This window comes from Panthera onca, chromosome E3 (genome assembly GCF_046562875.1).
Source record: "Panthera onca isolate mPanOnc1 chromosome E3, mPanOnc1 haplotype 2, whole genome shotgun sequence".
In the NCBI taxonomy this organism is placed as follows: domain Eukaryota; kingdom Metazoa; phylum Chordata; class Mammalia; order Carnivora; family Felidae; genus Panthera; species Panthera onca.
Window position 1 is genome coordinate 40,368,411 of NC_138354.1, and position 23,026 is coordinate 40,391,436.

The following is a 23,026-nucleotide window of genomic DNA, read 5'->3' on the forward strand; positions in this document are numbered from 1 at the left end:
TATCTTCCCGTGCGATAGGGACGGTAGGCAGGGCAATCTCACAGCTTTGCTGAGGGTTCAGTAATACGCGGAAAGCTCTTGGCACGGTGCCTAGCAGTACTAAGGGTTCAATAAATGTGAGCTATTATTAAATGAGATGTCCTCAGCTTTCTGGGAGGGGCCAGCGGACGCTGGCACTGTGCGTCTTGCCGAGACTCTCCGTCCGAGGAGGGCAGGCAAGAACAAGAGTAGCTCTCCCAGGCCATTCAACTTCCCCGAAGCCTCCTGTGTCTGGCTGGAGGTGGAGCTGCTGATTAACTCTGTTAGTAGAGCGCAGTGCTCCAGAGGCCAAAGAGCAATGATCAAGGTTTGAAGCCCCTTCATGCGAAAGCGTCCTTCCTAGCCACTACCGGAGGAGAAAAAGTACACTTTAAGGCCAAACAAAAGATAGCGTATTTATTTGGAAAATAATCGTTTCAAAATTATCTCCCAAATTCAGAATCTACGGGCCATGGCACAGATGAGTGAGGTCATCATTAATTGGTCACTTATTACAATCTTAAATTAACTGATTACGTGGAGTAGTGGTTTTCCCCAGTTCCGTGATAAGAATCACTCGGAATGCTGGAGATTAATTCTGCCAATTAATATGGTGGGCCTGGTATGTGTCAGTAAGGTGGAAATTTTTTATTTTTACAATTACCTCCAGATGGTTATCGTGATTGATCAAGGAATTTTAGAAAACATGATTTTCAACTTCCTTTGCAGATTTTCAGTGTTGAATTCCTGATCCCAGAATGACTCACGGAAAAGTCTTATCCAGTCTGGTTTTAGGAAAGGAAAGTAAGGCCTCTGAACATTTAGTTTGATAAATTCTCCTCTTTGGAAGCTTCACGAAAACTTTGTTTTTTGTTTTTGTTTTTTTCCTAAAACACAATCGTTCTTTCCATTTCTGGCCCAGCTTTTCGATCACGTTTTCTGGAAGAGTCCGTCTTCCTTAAGTCATAACAACCCAATTAAGTCATATTTAAAAATTATTTCTTATTAAAGCATCGTTGCATTTAACAATTTTGCTTGCTTCTTCTGTCCACCTCCCTTCTCTCCTGAAACTTAAGAAGTCCGGGTGCTTTGTACAGACTCAGTACTCTGGCCTTTCGACCTTAAATCTCATACTGACGACCCCGTGTATGCCAGCCTGGATCTCATCGTTTTCTTTAACGGGTCCGACTCCCTTTGGCGTCCCGGTCAAGATAATGTCTCCTTCTTCCAAGGTCATGATCTTAGAAACGTAGCTGATGATGTAGGGGATGGAAAAGATCATGGAGGACGTGTCACCCTCCTGCCTTAGTTCGCCGTTGACCTTGAGCCAGAGCTTCAGGTTGTGAGGGTCGGGGATCTTCTCTTTGGGCACGAACGCGCTGACGGGGCAGGAGGCCGTGAAGCTCTTGGCGAGGGTCCAGGGCAGCCCCTTCTTCTTGCACTCGTCCTGCACGTCTCTGGCGGTCATGTCCAGGCACAGGGCATAGCCGGCCACGTAGTCCATGGCCGCGGCCTCGGGCACCGCGCGGCCGCGCCTGCCCATTACCACGCCCAGCTCGAGCTCGTGGTGCAGGTTGCGGCTGTAGGCCGGCATGAGGATGGCCGAGCCCTCGGGGGCGTAGGCGGTGGACGGCTTCAGGAAGAGCACCGGCTCGCTCGGCACGGCGCTCTGCATCTCCCTGGCGTGCTCCGCGTAGTTCCTGCCCACGCACACGATGTTCTTCCCCCACTCCCAGAAGCGGGACAACGGCCTGGGGGCTGCCATGTCTCGGTCGCGCGACCCCGGAGTCACGTGACTCCGCCGGAACGCGGTCACCTGATGCCTACGGCGCCCGGGAGAGAACCAACTACCTCTGAGCGCCGTCCCGTCGGCGACGGCCAGTTCCGCTCTGCGCTCTACCGGGCGCTCGGGAGTCGCAGCGCTCGAACTCCTGGGAGCCGCTGTCCAGCAGCTCCCTCGGCCACCGGTCTGGTCCCTGGAGAGAGGCGGAGGCCCTGACGCTGCTCTCCGGTCGCCGCCTCAGCCGCCTCCTGCCGCCTCCCGGCCGGAGATCAGGTCCGCCGCTGCCGGGCCGCGAGCGGGCACGGGTTTGGACGCGAGCGCCGATTGGTCGGGGTCTGGGGCGGGGGCGCGAGACGTGCGCCGATTGGCTGGGGGGCGGGGCAGCGGGCGCCGATTGGCCGCGGCGCGTTGCCGGCGTGTGCAGCCCGTCCGCCCCTCGCGCCGCCGCCGCCGCCGCCGCCGCTGCCGCCGCCCCGGGTCATGGTGCTGGGCCGCGGGCTGCTCGGCCTCCGGAGCGTCTCCGCACTGGGAGCCGCCTGCGCCCGCCGCGGCCTGGGTACGTGGGCCGGGGCTGGCCGGGGTCTGACGAGGCGCGCGCCTGACAGGGGTCGGGGGCGCGGGGACCGGCCCGCGGAGGGGATTCCGCCGGCGTCGAGCCGGGTAACGGCGGTTAGGCCGCCGCGCCCGCCCGAGGGGGGCCGGGGCGCCGGGGACGGCCGGGAGGCGCCGGTCCGCCGCGGGCTGACGCTGTTTTCTGTCGACACAGGCTCGTAACCCCCGCGCAGGCAGGCCGCCTGGGGTCGGGAAAAGGCGCCGCGGCGCTTGAGTCAGGCTTGGCGGGGGCTAAAGACAGCGGGGTCACTGGTCAGCTGGGGGTTGCTGCAGGAACTGTGCCCGGTAAGGAGCCTCGCGCCGCCTCCCCGCCCCGGCGGGCCCATAGCCCCGGGGAGCGCGTTCCCGTCTTCTCCTACAGGAGAAACCCGGGCCACACGATTCCGAGGTGTAGACAAAGGGCACAGACCCGGCGCGGGTCCCGGGAGCTGTGGGAACCTTGGCCCCCCCCCCCCGCCCCCCTCCCCCCCAGCCTCTCTTCCTCACCACCCAGCCCTCCAGACTGAGAGGCGTGGGACGCGCCGGCCCAGGGGCCTGCTCCTGCAGCTGTCACAGTCACCGTGTTCCCTCCCGCCTTGAGGGAATGTTTTGACCTTGATCTTGAAATCTTTTTCCTTATTCCTGACGTCTCTTGTGGCTGGCGTAGCGGCAGGGGCAGTAGGTTAACCTGAGCCTTTGGAGATGGTTAGTCGTTACCCGAATGAGCACACAGCTGTTAGGGACAGGAAGCCAGCCCCTGCAAATCTCAGCGAGCGCTCTCAGGGGTCTGGAGTGGGTGAGCTGTTGCCCTTGCTAAGGGAAGGGCCCCCGGAGACCCTCACCGGACTGTCAGGGCCTCTGGCAGATCGCCTGTCTGGGGCTTGGTTTCGGCTCAGGTCATGATCTCATGGTTTGTGAGTTCAAGCCCCGGGCAGCCTCAGTGCTGACAGGGTGCAGCCTGCTTGGGCTTCTCTCCCTCCCTCTCTCTGCCCCTCCCCCTGTTCGTGCTTTCTTTTTCCCTCAAAATAAATAAACTGAAAAAAAAAAATCCGTATGTTAAAAAGAGAGAGAGAGAGAAGCCACTCAAAACAGGTCTCAGGACTTGGCCCCGACTATAGGCTGCAGTCCTGTGCCCTCTGCTTATACACAAGCAAACTGGTTGCAAACCAGTGAGCTGGAAGCATTTCTCAGGCATATAATTTTTGGAAAAGGACTAATGTTTCTGCTGGTGCCTGCAGAAATAATTGTGAGTTCCCCAGGCTCCCCAGGAGAAGCCTCGGCACAGGTTGTAAGTAGTGTTCCTTCACTGGTAGCGCTCCTCTCCCAGCCTGCAGAGTCTTGCTTTAATCCTTTAATCCTGTCACCCCCCCCCACCCCCACCCCACTCTGCTCTGCAGTCCTTCCTGGGCCCTGATAGCACTGGACTTTAGCAGCGGTGGAATATCACAGAAACTGGATGATACAGAAATGTTTGTTTTGCCGCGGGCGAGAAGGGCCGGGGAAATGCCAGCCGCTGGTCAGAGGAAAGGGGAATTGGATACTTGGTGTCCTCTTTAAAGCTGCGATTCGGCCAGTTTCCCCATGAGCACGCCACCGCCCCTGGGGCCGCGGTCCGTCAGTCAGCTGGTGCTGCCTGCGTTTTGGATCCCTTCAGGGGGAGGCCCCCCGATCCCAGTACCGACCCCAGAATTTCATGGCCGGGTCCTGTCACCGTTAGTGGTGTTGATCTTTTTTTGCGTTAAGACTTAGAGTATTGTTGGCGCCTCTGTGAATTTTTAGGTTGAATAAGTTTGTTGAAAATATTTTGGCACCTGACTCCTTGGCGGAGGCTGCTTTTGGCTCTTGCCCTGGCGGGGTCCTGTGGCTCAACAGATGGTGATTCCGTCTCCTGCACACTTGAATCTGGAACCCTGGTGGCCCCTGGTGGGTTTTGGGGGTTATCCAGACTTCCAGTTCTGCCCTTTGAAAGTGAATATTGTTCTCTTCTCTGGCTGGAGGCCTGGGAGGGGCGGTGAGCCCGTGTGACTGAGGCTCTGTTAGCTGGGCCGCGGGGCACTGAAACGTAGTCCCGCTGGGCATGTGCCCTCTGGCTTCCTCTCTTCCTGGTCTGAGTCAGGTGTGAGCACCCAGAACGAGCGGCGGTCACAGCTGACGGTGATTTGATCACAGCCACAAGCTGGTCCTTCTGTCCTCTTGGAACCCGCGAGAAAGAAAATAAGGATCATGGTCTGAGAGAAATGATTTGTGAATATGCACATGAATAATTTTCTGTATTTTCCTTGCGGATATGGTAAAGTGAGGGTATTTTCTTCTTTACCAAAGGAACTCAGAGAAGCAGACACGGCCAGCCTCACGCTCTGTTGCTCGCTGTCACTTCCCCAGGTCGTGGCATCAGGACGCCAGGGCTCCTGTGCCGTGTCAGCCTGGCGCGGCCTCCTGTGGACGCTGACCGGGGCTGCCCTTTGTCTTCAGGTCCGGCCCTGCTGGGCGTCCTTCTCCATCACACGGACTGTAGGAAGAGCTCCACCATGGACCAGGGAACCCTGAGGGTCGAGTTGCTGCCCGCGCTGACCGACAACTACATGTACCTGATCATCGACGGCGAGACCAAGGAGGCCGCCATCGTGGACCCGGTGCAGCCTCAGAAGGTGGGAGGCCCCAGCGCCGCGTGTTTGTCCCCCGCCGGGGTTCCTATCTGCAGTGTCCTCGCGGCTTGGCCGAAGCTAAACCGAAATTAATCCATTTGGTTTTGAAAAACAACTGAACTAGTGTCCGGCCACTCTGCTGTGGGGCGGAAGGCCAGGGAGGGGTGGGGCCGGCAAAGGCTGGGGCGTGGAGAGAAGTGGGTTTCTGTCTGTAAGGTCCCTGGTGGGGGGGGGAGGGAGCAGGAGCCCCCCTCAGCCTGCCTGCCCTTCCACGAGGCTTGCTGTCCCTCCGCACTGCCTCTGGGGGCGGCGACATCGTCTGGAGGGGCTCAGGTTGTGGCCGGCATGGAGCTGCCACTTGCTGCATGAGAGAAAAAGGCCACCTTTGCCCTGCGCTGCTGGAGGGGTGTTGGGGGACGGGGGGGCACAGGTCGGCAGGGTCAGGTCAGGGCCCAGCCCCTCCTGGCAAACCCTGGGTCCCGCTGGGCACCCCCGCAGGCTTTGGAGCCAGTGCTGGGAGCGTGGCCATGGCCCATTTCTTGTCTCACGTTTGGCTGCAGGTCGTAGAAACGGTGAGAAAGCACGGCGTGAAGCTGACCACAGTGCTCACCACCCACCACCACTGGTAAGCTCTGGAGCCCGAGCTACCTCCACGTCAGTCGAGCTGCCTGGGCCTGTACGCCCCAGGCTGGTGTCCGTGGGGGTCGGCACCTGCAGGCTCCCTGGACCCTCCCACAGGCGGAGGCCTGGGGCGTCGGGGTCCCCGGAAGCCGTCCCCTCCCAGCTGTATCCTCTGCGCAGCCGAGGGCTGGCCCCGGTGGGACCGTGAGAGGACTCGAGGGCGCCAGCCTCCGGGCTGCTGCCCCTCGACCTTGGCCCCGGCCACGGGCTCTGCTAACTCCGGGGCTCTGTGGGGAGGACCTCCAGCCGCATCTTTGAAGGCTCTTGGGCTTGTGAGATGGGAGACCGGCTTTGATGTCGGGGAAGAAACTAGTCTAGATGTTAGTGTTTTTAAAAATCAAGCAGGTGTATTTGGAGAGGTTGTGGTTTTTGAAATTTGAAGGGAAAAGGATGAAAGGAGCACTTGTGTTTGGGTTTTAGACCCTCCTGTGGGGTTTTTGAAACTTTTGAGTCTCTTCTCAGCTGGAAAAAAATCTTTATTTGGCTCATTTTCTGTTCTAATTAAGTGTCTGAGGGCAGCCAGCCCCTGACAGCCCGTCCCCGAGACCGTTGCTGTGCTTGAGTCTACGTGGGGCGTCTTCCCTGTGGGAGTGTCCTGGGCACGTGGGTCGGCCAGAGTTTGCTCCGTGGTGGCACCTTCTCGGTCGATGTAACTAAGCCGCTGAGAGTCTATGGGGGCGTCAGGTGTTAATTCCTGGTGCTGATGGATGGGTTTACTGCCGTGCCCTTGGCCGCCGCCCAGCCAGCTGCTCTTTCTGGAAGGTGCCCTGCGGGCTGCGGCCTCTCTCCTGCGCCAAGTAACCACCACGTCACTTTTCTGATGTTGCGATGCTCTGAGGTTTTTCACGCGTTTGTGTTGGAACACAAGATCCCAAACTGGGTCCCAGGCTGAGCCCCAGGGCGTAGGCGCCTCCCTCTCTCACTGTCCTCGCTCTCCTCGGTGGAGGCGGAGGTGTTTCTGCAGGTCAGTGGGGGACAGTGCTGGGACGCTGGCCTGTGTGGAGCTGACCTGGGGGTGGGGGAAGGGCCCGCCCCCGTTATCTCTGGGCTCTGCCGTGTCTGGGCCCCCGGAGGACTCCGTAGATAAATGTGTGGTGAGGAGCAGGCGCTCTCTGGCCATCCGCAGCCCTCGCCTTGTCCTCGGAAGGCTGATCTGGTGTTGGGACGCTAGCCCTGCTCCGAGGTCAGGGCCCTGGGCTCACGCTGGTGTGGTTCCAGCCCAAGGCCAGGGGTGGAACTCTTTTCCCGTTTCTGAAGCGCAGGTCAGGCTGCCCCTGTTGAGCGCTGGGAGCCCTGGAGGAGTGTCCTGGCTGAGGTTAGAATCCCTTGCAGGGTGGGGGTGGGTGGGGGGGAGTGTGTCCAGGGCTGGCCTGGCCCCAGCTCGCCCTCTGCCTCTGCCCGTTTGTGTGTGTGTGTCTATCTGTTTGTTTGTTTAGATACAAGTGTTTTTATGTTTTAAAGTTTTTAATATTTTAATTTTTAACATTTTATTTTAGAGAGAGCATGAGCGAGGGAGAGGGTAGAGGGAGAGAGAGAGGAGAGAGAGAGAATCCTATGCAGAGCCCCACAAGGGGTTCAATCCCATGACCGTGAGACCATGACCTGATGAGCCTGAGTCGGATGCTTAACTGGCTGAGCCCCCCAGGCACCCCTGAAGTGTTAATTTTGACGCTAGTTAACGTGCATTGTTACGTTAGCTTCACGTGTACGGTACAGTGATTCAGCAGTTCCTACGTCACCTGGAGGTCGCCACGACAAGCGCACTCTTAATCCCCATCCTGTTTCCCCCGCCCCCTCTGGTGACCATCAGCGTGTTCTCTGTAGTTCAGAGTCTGTCTCTTGGCCTGCCCCCCGCCCCCCCGATTTGTTTTTCCCTTTGCTCGTTTGTTTCTTAAATTCCACGTATGAGTGAGATCACACGGTATTTGTCTTTCTCTGACTTATTTTGCTTAGCATTGTACTTTCTAGACCTATCTGTGTCGTTGCCAACGGCAAGAGTTCATACTTTTTTACGACTAATGTTCCGTTGTGTGTGTGTGTACGCACATAAATATATCGCATTTTCTTTATTCATTTATCAGTCAGAGGACACTTGGGCTGCTTCCTTACCTTGGCTGTTGTAGATAATGCTGCTATAAACATTGGGGTGTTCTTTTTTTTTTTTTTAATTTTTTTCAATGTTTTTTATTTATTTTTGGGACAGAGAGAGACAGAGCATGAAAGGGGGAGGGGCAGAGAGAGAGGGAGACACAGAATCGGAAACAGGCTCCAGGCTCTGAGCCATCAGCCCAGAGCCCGACGCGGGGCTCGAACTCACGGACCGCGAGATCGTGACCTGGCTGAAGTCGGAGGCTTAACCGACTGCGCCACCCAGGCGCCCCTGGGGTGTTCTTGTATCCCTTGGATAGATACCTAGCAGTGCAACTGCTGGGCCGTAGGGTAGTTCTGTTTTTAATTTTTTGAGGGACCTCCATACTTTTCTTCAGAATGGCTGCACCGGTTTGCATTCCCACCAGAAAGGGTTCCCCTTTCTCCGCATCCTCGCCAACGTCTCTTGTTGCCTGAGTTGTTCACGTGAGCCATTCTGACAGGTGTGAGGCGGTATGTCATTGTGGTTTTGATTTGTATTTCCCTGATGATGAGTGATGTCGAGTATTTTTTCATGTGTGGGTTGGCTATCTGGATGTCCTCTTTGGGGAAGTGTCTATTTGTGTCTTTTGCCCATTTCTTCACTGGATTATTTGTGTTTTGGCCTGGATGGTCCCCTATGTCAGGAGCATCACAGGCACATCAGTTTGATAAGTTCTTTATAGATTTTGGAGACCAACCCTTTATCTCCTATGTCATTTGCAAGTATCTTCTCCCATTCTGTCAGTTGCCTTTTAGTTTTGTTGATTGTTTCCTTCGCTGTGCAGAAGCTTTTTATCTTGATGAGGTCCCAATTTTTGCTTTCGTTTGCCTTGCCTCCAGAGGTGTGTGTAGTAAGAAGTTGCTCTGATTGAGGTCAAAGAAGTTACCGCCTCTGTTCTCCTCGAGGATTTTGATGGCTTCCTGTCTTCATTTAGGCCTTTCATCCATTTTGAGTTTATTTTTGTGTCTGGTGTAAGAAATTGGTCCGGATTCATTTTTCTTCATGTTTGCTGTCCAGTTTTTCCAGCATCACTTGTTGAAGAGACTGTCTTTATTCCATTGGGTATTCTTTCCTGCTTGGTCCAAGAGGAGTCGGCCATCTGTTTGTGGGTCCACTTCTGGGTTCTCTATCCTGTTCCATTGACCTGAGTGTCTGTTCTCGTGCCAGTACCATACTGTCTCGATGAGGACAGCTTTGTGATACAGCTTGAAGTTTTGGCTTTCCTCTTCAGGGTTGCTTTGGTTATTCGGGGTCTTTTGTGGATCCATACAGATTTTAGGATCGTTTGTTCTAGCTCTGTGAAGGATGCTGGTGTTATTTTGACAGGGATTGAATTAAACCTGTAGATTGCTTTGGGTAGTATCGAAATTTTAGCGATTTTGTTTTTCTACTCCACTTCTTGCAAACGCTTTTGTTCAGTGTATTATAGTTTTCAGAGTACAAGCCTTTCATCTCCTTGGCTAGGTTTATTCCTGGATATCTTATTCTTTTGGGTGTAACTGTAGATGGGCCTGTGTGCTCAGAGCAGCGGGTCCCAAACTGGGACGAGGGGGCCTTTGAAACTCCCGCTGTGCCGGCCGCCCCCCGGCCAACGGCGTCAGGAGCGGGGCAGGAGCCAGGACTTGGTGCTTCTTACGGATCCTCTGGCGACTCTTATGTGCCCAAAGCTTGGGAGCTGGGGGCTTAGGGATTATCCAGGTGTTTGTGATTTGGGTCGGTCGCTCCAGAAGCTTCTCCCGCAACAGGGCAGGGGCACAGAAGTGCCTCATTTGGGAATGGCGTATCTGAGAGCGTTCTTTTCAGTGGAGCCAAATGACACTGAGGCCAGTTTCCTGTGTTGGGAGATGCGTTCCCGCTTCTGAGAAGGTAACCAGGAAAGAACATCTGGTCGGGGTTTAAGAGCAAGCGGGCCCCTCCCATGAGCAGGAGCCCAGGTCTCCTTTCCAACTTCCAGGGACCACGCTGGTGGGAACGAGAAGCTGGTCAAGTTGGAGCCTGGGTTGAAGGTGTGTGGGGGCGATGACCGGATCGGGGCGCTGACTCACAAGGTCACGCATCTGTCCACACTGCAGGTGAGCAGCGAACGAATGGAAAGCACTCGAACGGGGTTGGCCTCTGGGCCTTAAAGGGGCGGGGTGTGGCAGGGACACTTGCCCTGCTCCTGGCAGTTCCCTCCCCTACCCAGGGGCCCAGAGGGGACCTTGAGGGCTTGGGATCGGATAACCTGCATAACCTGCGAATGGGTGGAGGGCCTCTCGGGGCCGCCTAGGCCTGCACGGTCCCCAGTGTCAGAGCATCACAGGCACGTCAGTAGGCCGATGGTCCCGGCTGCGGGGAGAGGCTGCCAGGCAGGGTTTTGAGACCGTTGGGGAAGTGGAAAAACAGAGCACGCACGCGTCAGGTTCTCACATCAGCGTCACGTCTCTTGGAAGTGATGACGATGTGCGGTTAAGCGAGGGGACGTCCCTCTCCTGGGAGACTCGGCTGGAGCCTTTAGGGGCGCTGTGTCAGTGCGTGCGCGACTCCAGGCGTGTGTGCACAGGACACGCTGCGGACGTGCGCACCGTTAGCATTTGGTGACCCGGGTAAAGGTCACAGAAGTTCCTCTTTTTTTCAGTTTTTTGGTAGGTTTGAAAGTTTTGTTTTAAAGTTGGCAGGGGGGCAGTGGGAGACAGAGAAGGAAAACCAAACGGAAGGTCAAGTACTTAAGAAGGAAAGCTCGCTTTTCTAGCACGACACCTGGTTCAAATTTGGCCCGATGTCGAGGAAGAAAGCAAGAGAAGCCCCTCTGCTTTTGCACACCAGCAATACCAGGCTGCAGTGCGCCTCGCCTCTGGGGCGCCCTCGAGGTCGGGGTCCTGCTCGGTGGAGCAGTGGTGATGGAAGCCGTGCTCTCCTCGGGGCGTTGAGGGTCTGAGGGGGAGTCCGTGGGATCGGTGGTCCGCCTCCTGGGAGCCCGTGGGCGAGTCCCCAGCGTGCAGGGAGCCCACGCCAGTGCGTGCTTCGTTTAAGGTGGGGTCTCTCAACGTCAAGTGCCTGTCGACACCGTGCCACACTTCTGGCCACATCTGCTACTTCGTGAGCAAGCCCGGGAGCTCTGAGCCTCCTGCTGTGTTCACAGGTGAGGAGTGTTCTGATGTGCGTGCTGGGGCGGGTGCACTTTAAAAGACCCCCGTGACTTAGGGTTGTCTGAGAGCTCGGGGCGGAGAAGCGGAGCGTTTGCGGCCAGGCTTCCCGAGCAGGGCTTGGCAGGGGGCCTCAGGGGGCCTGCAGCCCTGGGGGCAGAGCGTGGGAAGGCCGCTGTTTGGATGCACCCCCGGCCTCGGCCTGCGTGAGTGGCCGGCAGGTAGGCCTTTCCAGCAGTCGAAGGGGATTTTCCCTTCGGAGGGAAAGTGAGAGAATGTTGCTGCTGATGGGGGAGCCGGTGAGGACCGGAGCGGCAGAGCGAATCAGCCCCAGCCTCGAGCAGGCCCTGCGGCGGCCAGAGGCAGCATGGGGGCCCAGAGCGGCTCTGCAGCCGGGCGGGTGCGTGTGGGGATCCGGGTGGGGACCCACGTCGGCTCTGCGGCAGGGCTCAGTCGACAGCCAAGTGCGGCGCGGGTGACATGAGATGTTAACTCAGGGAAACCACAGACGGAGCGTGGGGTGCACGGGGCCTCTGGGACCTCCACGGCGCTCGTGAGCCCCTCTTCCCCCGTCGAAGCCGACTTTAAAGACTGCAGCCGTTCTCAGTGTCTTCGGTGGTGCAGCAGCAGGAGGTGTGGTCCCTGGGGCGACCCGAGTTCGGGCTGTGCGGCCCTGAGCTCGCTCTGGGCCTCGTCCGCCTGTGGGGGGGCAGGTGGGCACCGGGCCCGGGAGAGTCTGCGCCCCTGTCATTGCTGCGTCGGCTGGGTCCTCGGACTTCAGTCTGTGTATCTGCCGGGTGGGCTCTTGGGGGTTGGAGTGAGGCGGGTCCCTCGGGACGGCACAGGGGGGAGAAGCCGTGTCCCCGCCTTGGAAGGCGGGTCTGCCTGCGCAGAGACCCCGGTCTGAGCCCAGGCCCGTGCGGTGTGCGTGTCCTCCGTGAGACCACGGCCGGCGGGGGCGTGTTGTACGTGCCAAGTCGCGTGTGTCCTCGCGGCGCAGCTCAGGTGTCCGAGGCACGGACGGTGAGGACTCAACGTGTGGGAACCGGGACGTCCGGCAGGTCCCGGTGTGTAAATAGGGGAAGGCCGGGCCCCCGAGTCTCCTGTTCCTGTGTGCAGCCCGGCCTCCTCTGTGGTCTCTCTGGCTTCTAGCTGGTTCTGACTCACCCTACCTGGTGGGGCTGTTCAGGGGCACAGCCCAGTCCTGACCCCACTAGGACGTCCTGTCGTCTTGTGGGGACAGTGCTGCACCACACTGTGATGGCCCCACGGTGGCACCCTGGTCCTGGGTTGTGGTCCCAGTGGGCCCCCCCCCCCCCCCGGCACCTCGGGGAAGAGTCTGGCCTGCACTGATGGAGGAGGACTCCCCGCCACCGGGGCCTGGAGAACAACGGTGCCTGAGCCCCCGCTTGGCACGGAGCCCTTCTCAGGGAGGACCCAGGGCGGGAAGCAGCAGCCCACAGAGCCTCAGTGGGGGCCAGGAGGAGGGGAGTCAGGAGGAGAGGTATCAGAAGGAGGGCCAGGAGGAGGGGTATCTGGAGGAGGGGTGTCAGGAGGAGGGTCAGGAGCAGGGGTGTCTGGAGAAGGGTCAGAAGGAGGAGGGTCAGGAGCAGGGGTATCTGGAGGAGGGCCAGGAGGGGAGTCAGGAAGAGGGTGGAGGCAGGTCAGGAACAGGGATGTCAGGAGGAGGGGACGCCCCTCTAAAGGGCTGAGGCAGGAAGGGGGTCTGTGAGGCGGCAGGCTCGGGTCTTGAGGGCCCGGGTGGTGGCCGGTGGGATCCCGGGGGTTCTATGGGCTGGCACTGCCGCCCAGGATGAGAGGAGACTTGGGGACGGGCCCCGGCTGGCTCAGTCAGTGGAGCACGTGACTCTCAGTCTTGGGGTTGTGAGTCGAGCTCTACGTTGGGTGCAGAGATTACTTAAGAAAAGAAAAAACAAACCCCAACACAATTATAAAGAAGTAAAAAGAAAAAAGAGGCGCCTTAGGGAGGTGGGCCTGGGAGGGCTGCTGGGTGGGTGGGGACAAGGGCTGGTGGGGGCTCTCGGCGCTATGGGGACAGGGTAGGACAGTGAAGGGAGGAGTTGGGAGACCCTAAGGGGTGGGTTTGAGCCGCTGTTGGCGGGACCGGTGGTGCCAGTTAGCGAGACTTGACGGGAGAGGTTGGGGCACGGGAGCCGAGAGCTGGGCGTCTCTCTGGGTCCTGCCAGGTTGGGGGTGGCCCGTCGGGGGTCTGGTAGAGGCCGGCTGTGGGTACAGCCATGAACGCTTGGTGTCCAGTGTCGCTCAGGAGCTGGCCACCAGCCCCCCACTGCTCCGTGGCTGTCCCGTTTTGCAGGCGACACCTTGTTCGTGGCTGGCTGTGGGAAGTTCTACGAAGGGACAGCGGACGAGATGTACAAAGCCCTGCTTGAGATCCTGGGCCGGCTCCCTCCAGACACGGTAGGTGGGGCCCCGCGGAGCGAGGTCCTTACCTCCCGCCCGTCCTGTCCCCCGTGTTGGGAAGAATGGGAGGGCAGAGGCATTTCCTGTGGAAGCGTGGCTTTTCTTGTACCATTTATTGCTGTTTAACGTACAAGTGAGAAATGCCCGTTGTCCTCAGGGACACCTCGGTGCGTGTCACTAAAAGGACCTGGCCCAGAGCCCCGCATGCCTGTCTGCGAGGGCTTTGAGGACAGATCACGGAGACTCTGAACTCACAGTTTGGTGTTCTCCTCAGAGAGTGTACTGCGGCCACGAATATACCATCAACAACCTCAAGTTCGCGCGCCACGTGGAGCCCAACAATACTGCCATTCAGGAGAAACTGGCCTGGGCCAAGGTGAGTGGGGCGCCCCGGGCGGGGGTGCGTCCGCGGGTCCGTGACCCCGAAGTGCCTCTCTGGGAGCAGCACTGTCAGGGCGCGGTGTCCAGTGTGGGCAGAGGGCGCTCCTCCTGGCCGGCAACCCAGTCGGCTCTTGGAGCGGCCCGCCTGGAACTCCACGAGGAAGGCCCAGTTCTCTGGTTAACGTCCTTTCTGACACAGTGGGGCCGGGTTGGGCCTGGGAGTCCGCATTTCCAGCAGGTGCCCGGGTGAGGTCGGGGCTGCGGGTCCCTGATCTGTGCCCCACGTCCTGAGCACAGGGTAGGGGGGACCGTGAGTGAGCACCTCCGCCTCCCGTTTGGGGAAAGCGCACCTGCCGGCCAGCGGCGGGATTTGCCCCAGAGGCTGCTAGTCCCGAAGGCATTTATTTCAGTGGCGACCCCTAGGGGTGCTCAGAGGGGTGGCTGCAGGGGTGGCCTACTGTCCCGGAGGCGTCTTCAGTGGGGCGTCTGCAAATGCTGCTGCAGGTGGGTGGGCTGAGGGAGGTGCCCCTGGACTTGGGGGCCCTTCCCCATCCGGTGGCTGACGGGTGTCAGTGAGCCACATCTGGAGGCCTCGGGTGCCGCTGGGCCTTCTGCTCCGTTCGTGACCAGTGCTACTTTGGAGTTTTGTTTCTTAAATCACCTGTTTTTTTTGAGCATCTTTATCAGGTTTTGGGCACGGGCTCACAAAATAAAACCTGTAAGACTTCAGACACCACCTTTATCACTTGGTCAACATTATCCCTCTTTTTTCGCAGTGCATGTAGGCGAGTATTTTAGTGATCTCCAGGAACTCACCCTGTGTATGTACCACACGTACTGTTCCTTTTCATTTAGTAATGGGTCCTGCTGCTTTTTCCATAGCAATCTATTCATACTGAACTAATTCGCTTCGTAGTTACCTACTTTTATTTAAAAAATTTTTAAGTGTTTATTTTTGAGAGTGAGAGAGACAGAGTGCGAGTGGGGGAGGGGCAGAGAGAGAGGGAGACAGAATCTGAAGCAGCTCCAGGCACTGAGCGGTCAGCATGGAGCCCGATGCGGGCCTCTAACCTACGTGGGGCTCAGGTCATGACCTGAGCTTCACTGACTGAGCCCCCCAGGCGCCCCCGTGCACATTGCACTAATTTGCTTCATAGTTATCTACTTTTAAAAAACTAATCTCAGTTGAGGATACTTTCCATTTGATAAAACATACCCGTTTTGAGCGAGCAGTACACGGTTTGATGACTTTTGACAGTATGTGCCCCTGTGTGAGCCCCCCACCCCCAGTCGAGATTCAGAGTTTCCCTTGTCACTCTGCTTTCACCCCCCAGCTGCAGATCGGCTGTCACGTAGGTCACTCTGTTCTGGAGTCTCAGAAACAGAGCCGTAGAACACTGGCCGTATCTGGCTCTTCAGCTCAACGTAACTGGAGATTCATTCCCGTTCTTGATTTCTGAGCGGTGCGCTGTACTGCAATTTGTTTATCCGCGGTGGATGGAATCTTGGGTCGTTTCCAGCGTTTTGCTATTGTAAACAAAGTGGCCGTGAACCTCTGTGCACACGTCTTTGTGTGAACACAGGTTTCCCGGTGTGTGGGTACAGACCTGGGGCAGCGGGGCCCGGCCGCCTGAAGTGTACGTTTAACTTTGAAGAAGCTCCCGAGCCTCTTGGCCCGCCCTCTGGGGACGTACGTGTAAGCCCCAGGGGCTCCCCGTGCATAGGTATCGCCGACGTTTTAAGTTTCAGCCGTTCTAATAGGCGTGTGGCCGTGTCTCCCTGTGGTTTTAAAGTTTCCGTTGCTCTGGTGGCTGTCGGCCTCTTACAGGTCCTCTTTTGTGAAATGTCTGTTCAAATCTTTGGTCCATTTGAAAAACTGAACTCAGTTGCAAGAATTCCTTATGTATTCTGGAAACACGTCTTTACCAGATACACAGCTCAAGTATTTTCTCCCGGTCTGTGGCTTGCCCTTTTATTTTCTTAACAGTGTCTTTTCTGGAATAAAAGTTTACACTTTGGATGAAGTTCGGTTTGTTGATATTTTCTCTTTACACCCTTTGTGTCCTAAGAAATCTTTGCACACCCCTTGCCGCCAAGACTCTGTGCTGTGTTTTCTCCTGAAAGTTGTATGGTCTTACCTCTTATGGTCATTCAGATTTATACTGAGGCCCATGATCCTGCTCGTATCGACGTCGGTGTCCGTGTGAGGTCGGGGTGCGAGTGCCTTTGCTTTTGCAAGTTGACATCCTACCGCACAGCACCATTTGTTGGAAAGATCGTCCTTTCCTTGTTGGATTACCTTGGTGTCTTTGCTAAATAAAACGGACAGTGCAGGCGTGAGTCACTTCTGGACCCTCCTCGCTGTTCCGTGGGTCTCTGGGCTTCTCCTCCATCAATAGCAGATGGTCGCAGTTACCGTAGCTTGTGGGAAGTCTGGGAATCAGGCTGTATGAGTCCTCCAACTGTGGTCTTTTTTTTAAATTGGTTTTGGCTCTTTGAAGTGCTTTGCATTTCCATAGAAATTTTAGGATCTTGTTAATTTTTACAAAAAAGTCAGCTTGGCTTTTGATTGGGACTGTGATGCAACAAAAGATTTGGAGAACTGAGGTCTTCACAGTATGGAGTCTTTTCATGAATATACCGTCGCTTTCCATTTATTGAGGTCATCGGTTCCTCTCGGCAGTATTTTATAATCCTCGTTGCTAAAGAAGCTGTGCAGGTTGTTAAATGTATCCTTAAGTACTTCACATTTTTGTATTTGGCTGAAAATGATTATTGTTTTAAAAAAATTTTTTTTTCAACGTTTTTTATTTATTTTTGGGACAGAGAGAGACAGAGCATGAACGGGGGAGGGGCAGAGAGAGAGGGAGACACAGAATCGGAAACAGGCTCCAGGCTCCGAGCCATCAGCCCAGAACCTGATGCGGGGCTCGAACTCAAAGACCGTGAGATCGTGACCTGGCTGAAGTCGGACGCTTAACCGACTGCGCCACCCAGGCGCCCCTGAAAATGATTATTGTTGAAGTCTTCAGCAATACAAATGATACTTGTTTGATTTTGTATCGTGACCTTGCTAAGCTCCCTTAGTCTAGCATCTTTTTCATAGATTCCTTAGCACACAATCCCGTCATCGGCTAAAGAGACACTTTTCGTCCTTCTTTTCCGATTGATGTGCCTTTTATTTACTTTGTTGGCCTAATCACACCGGCTGCGGTCTCCGGTACAATGCCGAATAGAGACGGTGGGAGCGGACACCTTTGCTTTGTTCCCAGTCTCGGCGGGGAAGCATTCGGTGTGTCACCAGTACGTTAGCTGCAAGTTTTTGTAATCTTTCTTAGGTTGAGGGCGTTCCCTTCCATTCCTGGTTTTCTGAGAGTTTTAATCACGAGTGGGTGTTGAATTTTGCAAACCGACTTTTTCTCTAGTGTGTAACCATATTTTGTTTTTACTGTTAATATGGCGGGGTACATCGATTGGTTTCATTTTTTTTTAATTTCTTTTGAGAGAGAGGCAGAGAGAGGCTCCGTGCTGACGCGGGGCCTGATCCCACGAGCTGTGAGACCATGACCTGACCTGAAACCGAGAGTCGGGTGCTTAACCGGCTGAGCCCCCGGGTGCCCCCTCAGTTGGTTTCAAATGTTAAACCCACCTTGCTTTCTAGACAGACTTTGTCGTGCTGTATTATGCTGCCACAGTTCCTCTGTGTCTGTGTACACAAGGGATATTGGCCTGTACTTTTATTTTCTTGTAACGTGTTTGGTCTTAGTACTGGGGCAGAGCTGGCCTCATTAAGTGACTCGGAAGATGTTTCCTCGTATTTTCTGAAAGAATCTTTCTGTGATACTGTTTTTTCCTTTAATGTTAGAATTCACCATTGGAACCATCTGGACGTTGAATTCTCTTTGTGGAAAGATGTCATCGTCATTGTTAGAAGTGACGTCTGTCTTTTGTGTGGGGCTCTTAGATGTTTGTGTCTTCTCGAGTCCATTTTGTTAGCAACTTCTGTCTTTCAAGGAACTGTGTACATTTTGTCAAGGTTTTCAAGTTTGTTGACGGTTTTCACGCTTTCTCGAGTGTCAACTTTGTGGTGGTACAGTTCACATGTGATAAACCGCATCAGTTTCAAGTGCAGGGCCGAGTGAATTCTGACAGATAAACTGACGCCACTGAAACGACGACCATTACAATGAAGACACGGAACGTTCCACCACCCCCGAAAGGCTTCTTCACGCCTCGCTGTCTTCGCGGCTCCGGACACCTACCGATCTGCTGGGCGCCCTAGAGCCGTTGCGGTTTTTAGAATTTCGCGTAAACGGAAGGTACCTTATGCACGGTCTCCTGTTCACTCAGCAGCAGGATTCGGAGGTGCGCCCCTGCTGCTGCGTGTCAGGAGTTGATTCCTTTCACCGCCGAGCAGTATTCCATTGTTGGGTTTATCCGTTCCCCCGGCCGTAGACGTTTGTGCCGTTTCCGGGCGTTGGCTGCTGTGAACCTCTGCGCACAAATCCGTGTGTGACACACCCTTTCGTTTCTCTCGAGTAAATACCTAGGAGTCAAACGGGTAGGTGGTAGCGGTGTCCGTTTGACTTGTAGAGAAAGTGCCGAGTTGGCTTCCTAAGTGGCTGTCACTTTACACTCGCGTCGGCCGAGTGTGAGAGTTCCACTCGTTCCACAAGCTCGCCAGCCCTCGGCATCGTCACTCGTTGTGGTTTTAGTCATTCTAATGGGTACGTAGCGCAGTCGCGTTGTGGTCTTAACTTGCATTTCCCTAGTGTCTCAAAACGTTGAGCGTCTATGGCCATTTTGTGAACTGTGTGTTCAAATCTTTTGGCCATTTAAAAATTTGAACTAATTTTCGATCACAAGAGAATTTTGTAAGTATATGCCGGATGCAAGTCCTCTGTCGGCTGGTTTCCCTCGTTCTGTGGATTGCCTTTTATTTTTTTGACAATGTTTTTTGAAGAGCAGACATTTTTAATTTTGATAATCAAGTCCGGCATATTTTTTATGGTTCATACTTTTTGTCTCTTATCTAAGAAATATTTGCTTTACCCAAGTTTAAAAAACATTAAAAAAATTTTTTTTTGACACTTACTTATTTTTGAGAGAGGGGCAGAGAGAGAGAGGGAGACACAGCATCCGAAGCAGGCTCCAGGCTCTCAGCTGTCAGTACAGAGCCTGATGTGGGGCTCGAACTCATGAACCGTGAGATCATGACCCGAGCTGAAGTCGGACATTTAACCAGGCGCCCCGGCACTCATTTTAATAGATAATCTACAAGGTGATGACCGTGTATCGTCCTCTGACTATACGTGTCAAGACATGTTTTAGAATTATCCTTAGAAGTGTTAACTTGTTTCCTTCCCTCATAGGAGGTGGAGAAGGAATTCTCAGGAGGAGTGAATACTGGAGGAAGCAGGGAATGTTCTAAAACACCCAGCTTGTTTTCACCAGAAGGGGAGGATCAGAGATTAGCGACAAGCCTTCATCTTGACCTCCCGCCAGACCCCTACTTGGCATCCCACCAGCAGTTGAAGGATCACCTCTTGCCACCACTGGTCACGTTTGGGGGTGGCACCGGGACCCTCGGGTCTGAGGGCCCTGCGTGTGGATGCTGACAGGTGCTGTCCAAGCTCTGACCCTGTGGCCCTCGAGATCAGCCCGGCAGAAGAAGGGCAGGGGCCGCAGGGAGGGCGGAGACCCCCAGCTGCCAGCTGACGTCCCGCACAGGTCCGTACAGGAGTGACCAGTGGGCCAGACGGTGCGGATCAGGAGTGAAACCATCCCGACCGGAGGGCTCGTCCTGGGTTTTTCTCCTGGGGAGCCTGTGACGAGAGCTTGCCGCCTTCTAGAGGGGCTGTGAGCCCAGGGCAGAGACCACGGGCACCTGTCACCTCACTCTTGCAAGCAGTGAGCTGTGCATGGCCCATGACTGGTCTTGGTGCAGGGCTGATGGTGTTTTCTTCTGCGTTTTCTGCATTTTTGCTGGTTATTTTATCATGTAAAACACACACTTCATATCAGTGTAAAAGTTTTCGCGTCCCCCTCCACTTCCAGGACAGCAAGGGGAGAAGGGACAACTTGTCGGTGGTGGCCGGGACACTCGCGTCTCCACAGCGGGAAGGGGCTCGTCCTTGCACTGACCTGACCCCGTTCACTTTGCCTTCTGAGTTGGACAATATTTTAAGATTAGAAAGTACTCTGAAATGTTCCTTTAGATGTTTCCGTGTTCACGTGACCTCTGTCCTCTGCAGGAGAAGTACGGTATCGGGGAGCCCACAGTGCCGTCCACCATCGCGGAGGAGTTCACCTACAACCCGTTCATGAGAGTGAGGTGAGGGGCGTGGGCACCTCTGGGTCGCCCTCGTGCCGCTGGCGGGGGCCCGCTCACCAGTCCCTGCAGCTCCCGGGTGGCTCAGGCGACGCCACGGGGTCTTAGCAAGTGCCCTGAGCCTAGGAAGCAGGCGGCTTTGTCAGGGGTGCTCTCCTTACACGTGGCCAGGGTGTGGGGTCCTTTCTGACACCGCAGTCAGGATCCACGCGTGGGCAGGCACGGTCCCCGGGAATCTTGTGGAGCTCTGTCACCGGGGCGCTGCCGGGGGCCGGTGTGGAGTCCGTGTCCCCGGTCTCTGGGTCGCCGGCAGGACGGCTTGGCCAGCAGGCCTTCTACCGTTAGGAACACGCGAGTTGGCCGTTAGCGCCGGCCTTTCGTTTCGAAGAATGTCCCGACTTCTGCCTGCTCTTTTCTTTCCTGGGGCCCTGGGGCCCTGGGACCCTGGGGCGGGCGGTGGGCCGGGGGGCACCACGTGCGGCCTGCAGCCTGGCCTTCGGCTTCCACAGGGAGAAGACGGTGCAGCAGCATGCCGGCGAGACGGACCCGGTGACCACCATGAGGGCCATCCGCAAAGAGAAGGACCATTTCAAGGTGCCCCGGGACTGAGGTGGCCGTAGGGCCTGGGGCGCCCGTGGCTGCTGCCGCCTTCAAGCACATTTTGGGTGTTCAGATGTTTTAGGTGAATTTCCCGCCAGGAGTGCAGGAAATTCAATCTTGGCTTAATTTTAAATTAATTTCAGAGCCCTCTGCCCGTGTTATCAGATGTTCTAATGCATATTTATAAGAGAAGTCTAGAAAGTGTATTATTCCCCGATGCTCTGCTTGCAGACTCTCTCTCTGGCCTTCGGTGGGGGCCCTGGTCCTCGCCGTGTGAGCCCCACATGGTACCCTGTGAGAGCCGGCCCCCTCCCTGCCCCGTGCCCCCCAGAGCAGGACGCCTGGGGGACGGCGTCGCCCTCACCTCCTTCTCTGGTGGGTCCTGTGGCGTCCTCTTCACAGAGCCGTTTCCGTGTGGACGTGGAGTAGAACCCCAGCCCCACCTGGGGCACCGGCCTGGGCCGGGGCAGCGAAGGGTTCGTTGACACAGCGTTTCTGTGCTTGGGGCCTCTGCCCCGCGGGGCCCCGATCCCTGGGTGCCTGGTCCTGGGCCGCCCGCAGGGACAGGCGTGGACACCGTGCCTCGTGTGGATGAAGGAGCTCTCCAACGCGACCGCCGGCACCTTGCCGCCCCCGCTGAGGTTTGATCCATCTGGCCCCCCTGCAGGGAGAGGCCCCTGTCACCTTCCCCCTGGCCGAAGTGCGGGGAGGCCGGGTCCCTGACCTGCGTGTCCTTGCCCTGAGTTCCCTCTGCTTTTGCCGGAGGAAACCCCGAAAGCCGCTGTCCCAGGCAGCGGCCATCTCCTTAGCCAGCCGCCGCAGGCCAGACCCGGGCTGGGGGAGCGGGGCGGGCTCTGGCTGCACCGAGCCTCAGCCCAGGTGGGGGTAGCGGGAGGACCCAGAGGTGGGACGGGGAGGGACGAGGCTTGGGGCCCAGCCGGGGGCAGGACGGGCTGCTCACGTGTGCACCCGGAGGTCTTTCCGGTTCCTACCCGACCTCCTCCGCTCGGCTCTGCCCTGTGACGCACGGCGCCCGAGGCCCTGCCTGCCCCACCCTCTCCTGCTGGACGGCCCACGGCTAGCGCTTCTCGTCCAGCTGAGGTTGTCTCCCGCCACTCTCCTCAGACGGCCTCCGGTCGCCAAGGACCGGTCCGGGTCCTGGCTCCGCAGCTGCCCGTGTGGCCACGGTGCCGTGCGGCCGGGGAGCAGTCACCCTTGTCCAAAGAGGAGGATGCCTTAGGTGGAGCCTCAGCCCCTCTGCGCCCCCAGGTGTGTCAGGGAATGGGGTTTCGGTGGGTCCTTCTAGATGCTTCGTTTTGTAGCTCTGTACCGCCAACTGGGCGTAGTGGCGTGGGCGTCTCAGCATGCGTCGTGGTGCTTTGCGAGGCCTGTCGGTACCGGAGAGCGCGGGTATCCGGTGTGGCCCTCTGCTGTGCTCCCTCCGGCCGGGCCCTGTGCGTGAGTTCTCGTGAAGCCAGGGACCCCACGGCCACCGCCTCCCCAACCCACCTCCCCCCCACCCCACGGGGATGTGTTTCCTTAGTTCGCGTGTTACCGACTGCACATTCAGATGCCAAAGAAGAGAAATGAACGTCTCTGAAACGTACGAACACAGAAGCGCGCCCCTGCACCCGGCCTCTCCCCACCCCGGGAGCCCCAGATAGCAACTCCCTTTGCACGTGTTGTCCTTGGTGGTGGGACCCGCTGGGCCACCCCCACTGGCTCTTGGGCTGTGGCGCGGCTCAAACGCTCTCACGTGGGCCCCAGCCGGCCGTGGAGGACGGGCACTTCCACGCGGGAGAACGTGTTGGTCCATCCGGTGGAGGAGTCTTGTCCGCCGCACGAGGGTGTGGACCGCCCTGGGGCTGCTCCGCGGGCCTCGCGTGTGCTGGCGTCTGCGGCCCCCCGGGAAGCGAGCGGGGCGCTCCGTGGAGGCTGCACGAGAACCGGCGGGGATGGGGGAGGCTGGCCGTGTGCGTTTCCGACCCCGGGCTGCCTCTCCTCCGGCTTCTGGCCAGTGTTCTGCTGGCTTTGCTCCTCGCCGACCTTCCCCGTTGAGGGTCAGCCGCGCTCCGGTCACACGTGTTTGAGTTGGTTGCTCCGCACTCTGTCGTCTTATTGAAGAAATCTTTGATGGGGTCAAGTTCATCTCCTACTTTCCGTCCTCTGCTGCCCTCCTGGTTACGTGCTTGCTTCTGACACTTGTGTTTGTAATTCACGTGAAGATGCTGTTTATGCCGGCGGTCGGTGGTTTGCCTCCCTGGAGGCACTTTACGTCCCCCCTGCTCGTCTGCACCG

At 56.9% G+C, this 23,026-nt stretch overlaps 2 protein-coding genes and 1 long non-coding RNA gene across 11 annotated transcripts; 1 reads left to right on the forward strand and 2 right to left on the reverse strand.

Moving 5' to 3' along the window:
• Positions 1 to 414: 414 nt before the first annotated feature.
• Positions 415 to 1,992, reverse strand: FAHD1 (fumarylacetoacetate hydrolase domain containing 1). Its single transcript, XM_060648077.3, has one exon. It carries the CDS (start codon positions 1,781 to 1,783, stop codon positions 1,118 to 1,120), a length of 666 nt encoding a protein of 221 aa, XP_060504060.3. The 5' UTR covers positions 1,784 to 1,992; the 3' UTR covers positions 415 to 1,117.
• HAGH (hydroxyacylglutathione hydrolase) lies at positions 1,968 to 20,945 on the forward strand. 9 transcript variants are annotated; one of them, XM_078440271.2, is made up of 9 exons: positions 1,968 to 2,074; positions 2,568 to 2,698; positions 4,865 to 5,040; positions 5,598 to 5,662; positions 9,804 to 9,921; positions 10,862 to 10,970; positions 13,310 to 13,413; positions 13,691 to 13,792; positions 19,170 to 19,612. In XM_078440271.2, the coding sequence occupies exons 3-9, from the start codon at positions 4,921 to 4,923 to the stop codon at positions 19,413 to 19,415; spliced, it is 864 nt and encodes a 287-aa protein (XP_078296397.1). In that variant the 5' UTR covers positions 1,968 to 2,074; positions 2,568 to 2,698; positions 4,865 to 4,920; the 3' UTR covers positions 19,416 to 19,612. The 9 variants fall into 9 exon arrangements, with proteins under 9 accessions (XP_078296397.1, XP_060504051.1, XP_078296396.1 ...); XM_078440270.2 differs by lacking the exon at positions 1,968 to 2,074 and adding an exon at positions 2,081 to 2,357 and having other exon boundaries at positions 19,170 to 20,010; XM_060648066.3 differs by lacking the exons at positions 1,968 to 2,074; positions 2,568 to 2,698; positions 19,170 to 19,612 and adding exons at positions 2,227 to 2,357; positions 20,052 to 20,131; positions 20,617 to 20,945.
• LOC132688886 (uncharacterized) lies at positions 16,279 to 21,334 on the reverse strand. Its single transcript, XR_013552961.2, has 2 exons — positions 21,093 to 21,334; positions 16,279 to 20,463 (listed from the first exon to the last, which is right to left on the reverse strand). It is a non-coding gene; the product is annotated as an uncharacterized LOC132688886 (long non-coding RNA).
• Between the last annotated feature and the right edge of the window lie 1,692 nt (positions 21,335 to 23,026).

Coding starts and splice junctions, on each gene's coding strand:
- FAHD1 (XM_060648077.3), bottom strand. CDS start 1,783: ATGGCAGCCCCCAGGCCGTTGTCCCGCTTCTGGGAGTGGGGGAAGAAC.
- HAGH (XM_081791754.1), top strand. CDS start 2,282: ATGGTGCTGGGCCGCGGGCTGCTCGGCCTCCGGAGCGTCTCCGCACTG. Junction 5,041..5,597: donor ACCCGGTGCAGCCTCAGAAG/GTGGGAGGCCCC, acceptor GTTTGGCTGCAG/GTCGTAGAAACGGTGAGAAA. Junction 10,971..13,309: donor GCCTCCTGCTGTGTTCACAG/GTGAGGAGTGTT, acceptor CCCGTTTTGCAG/GCGACACCTTGTTCGTGGCT.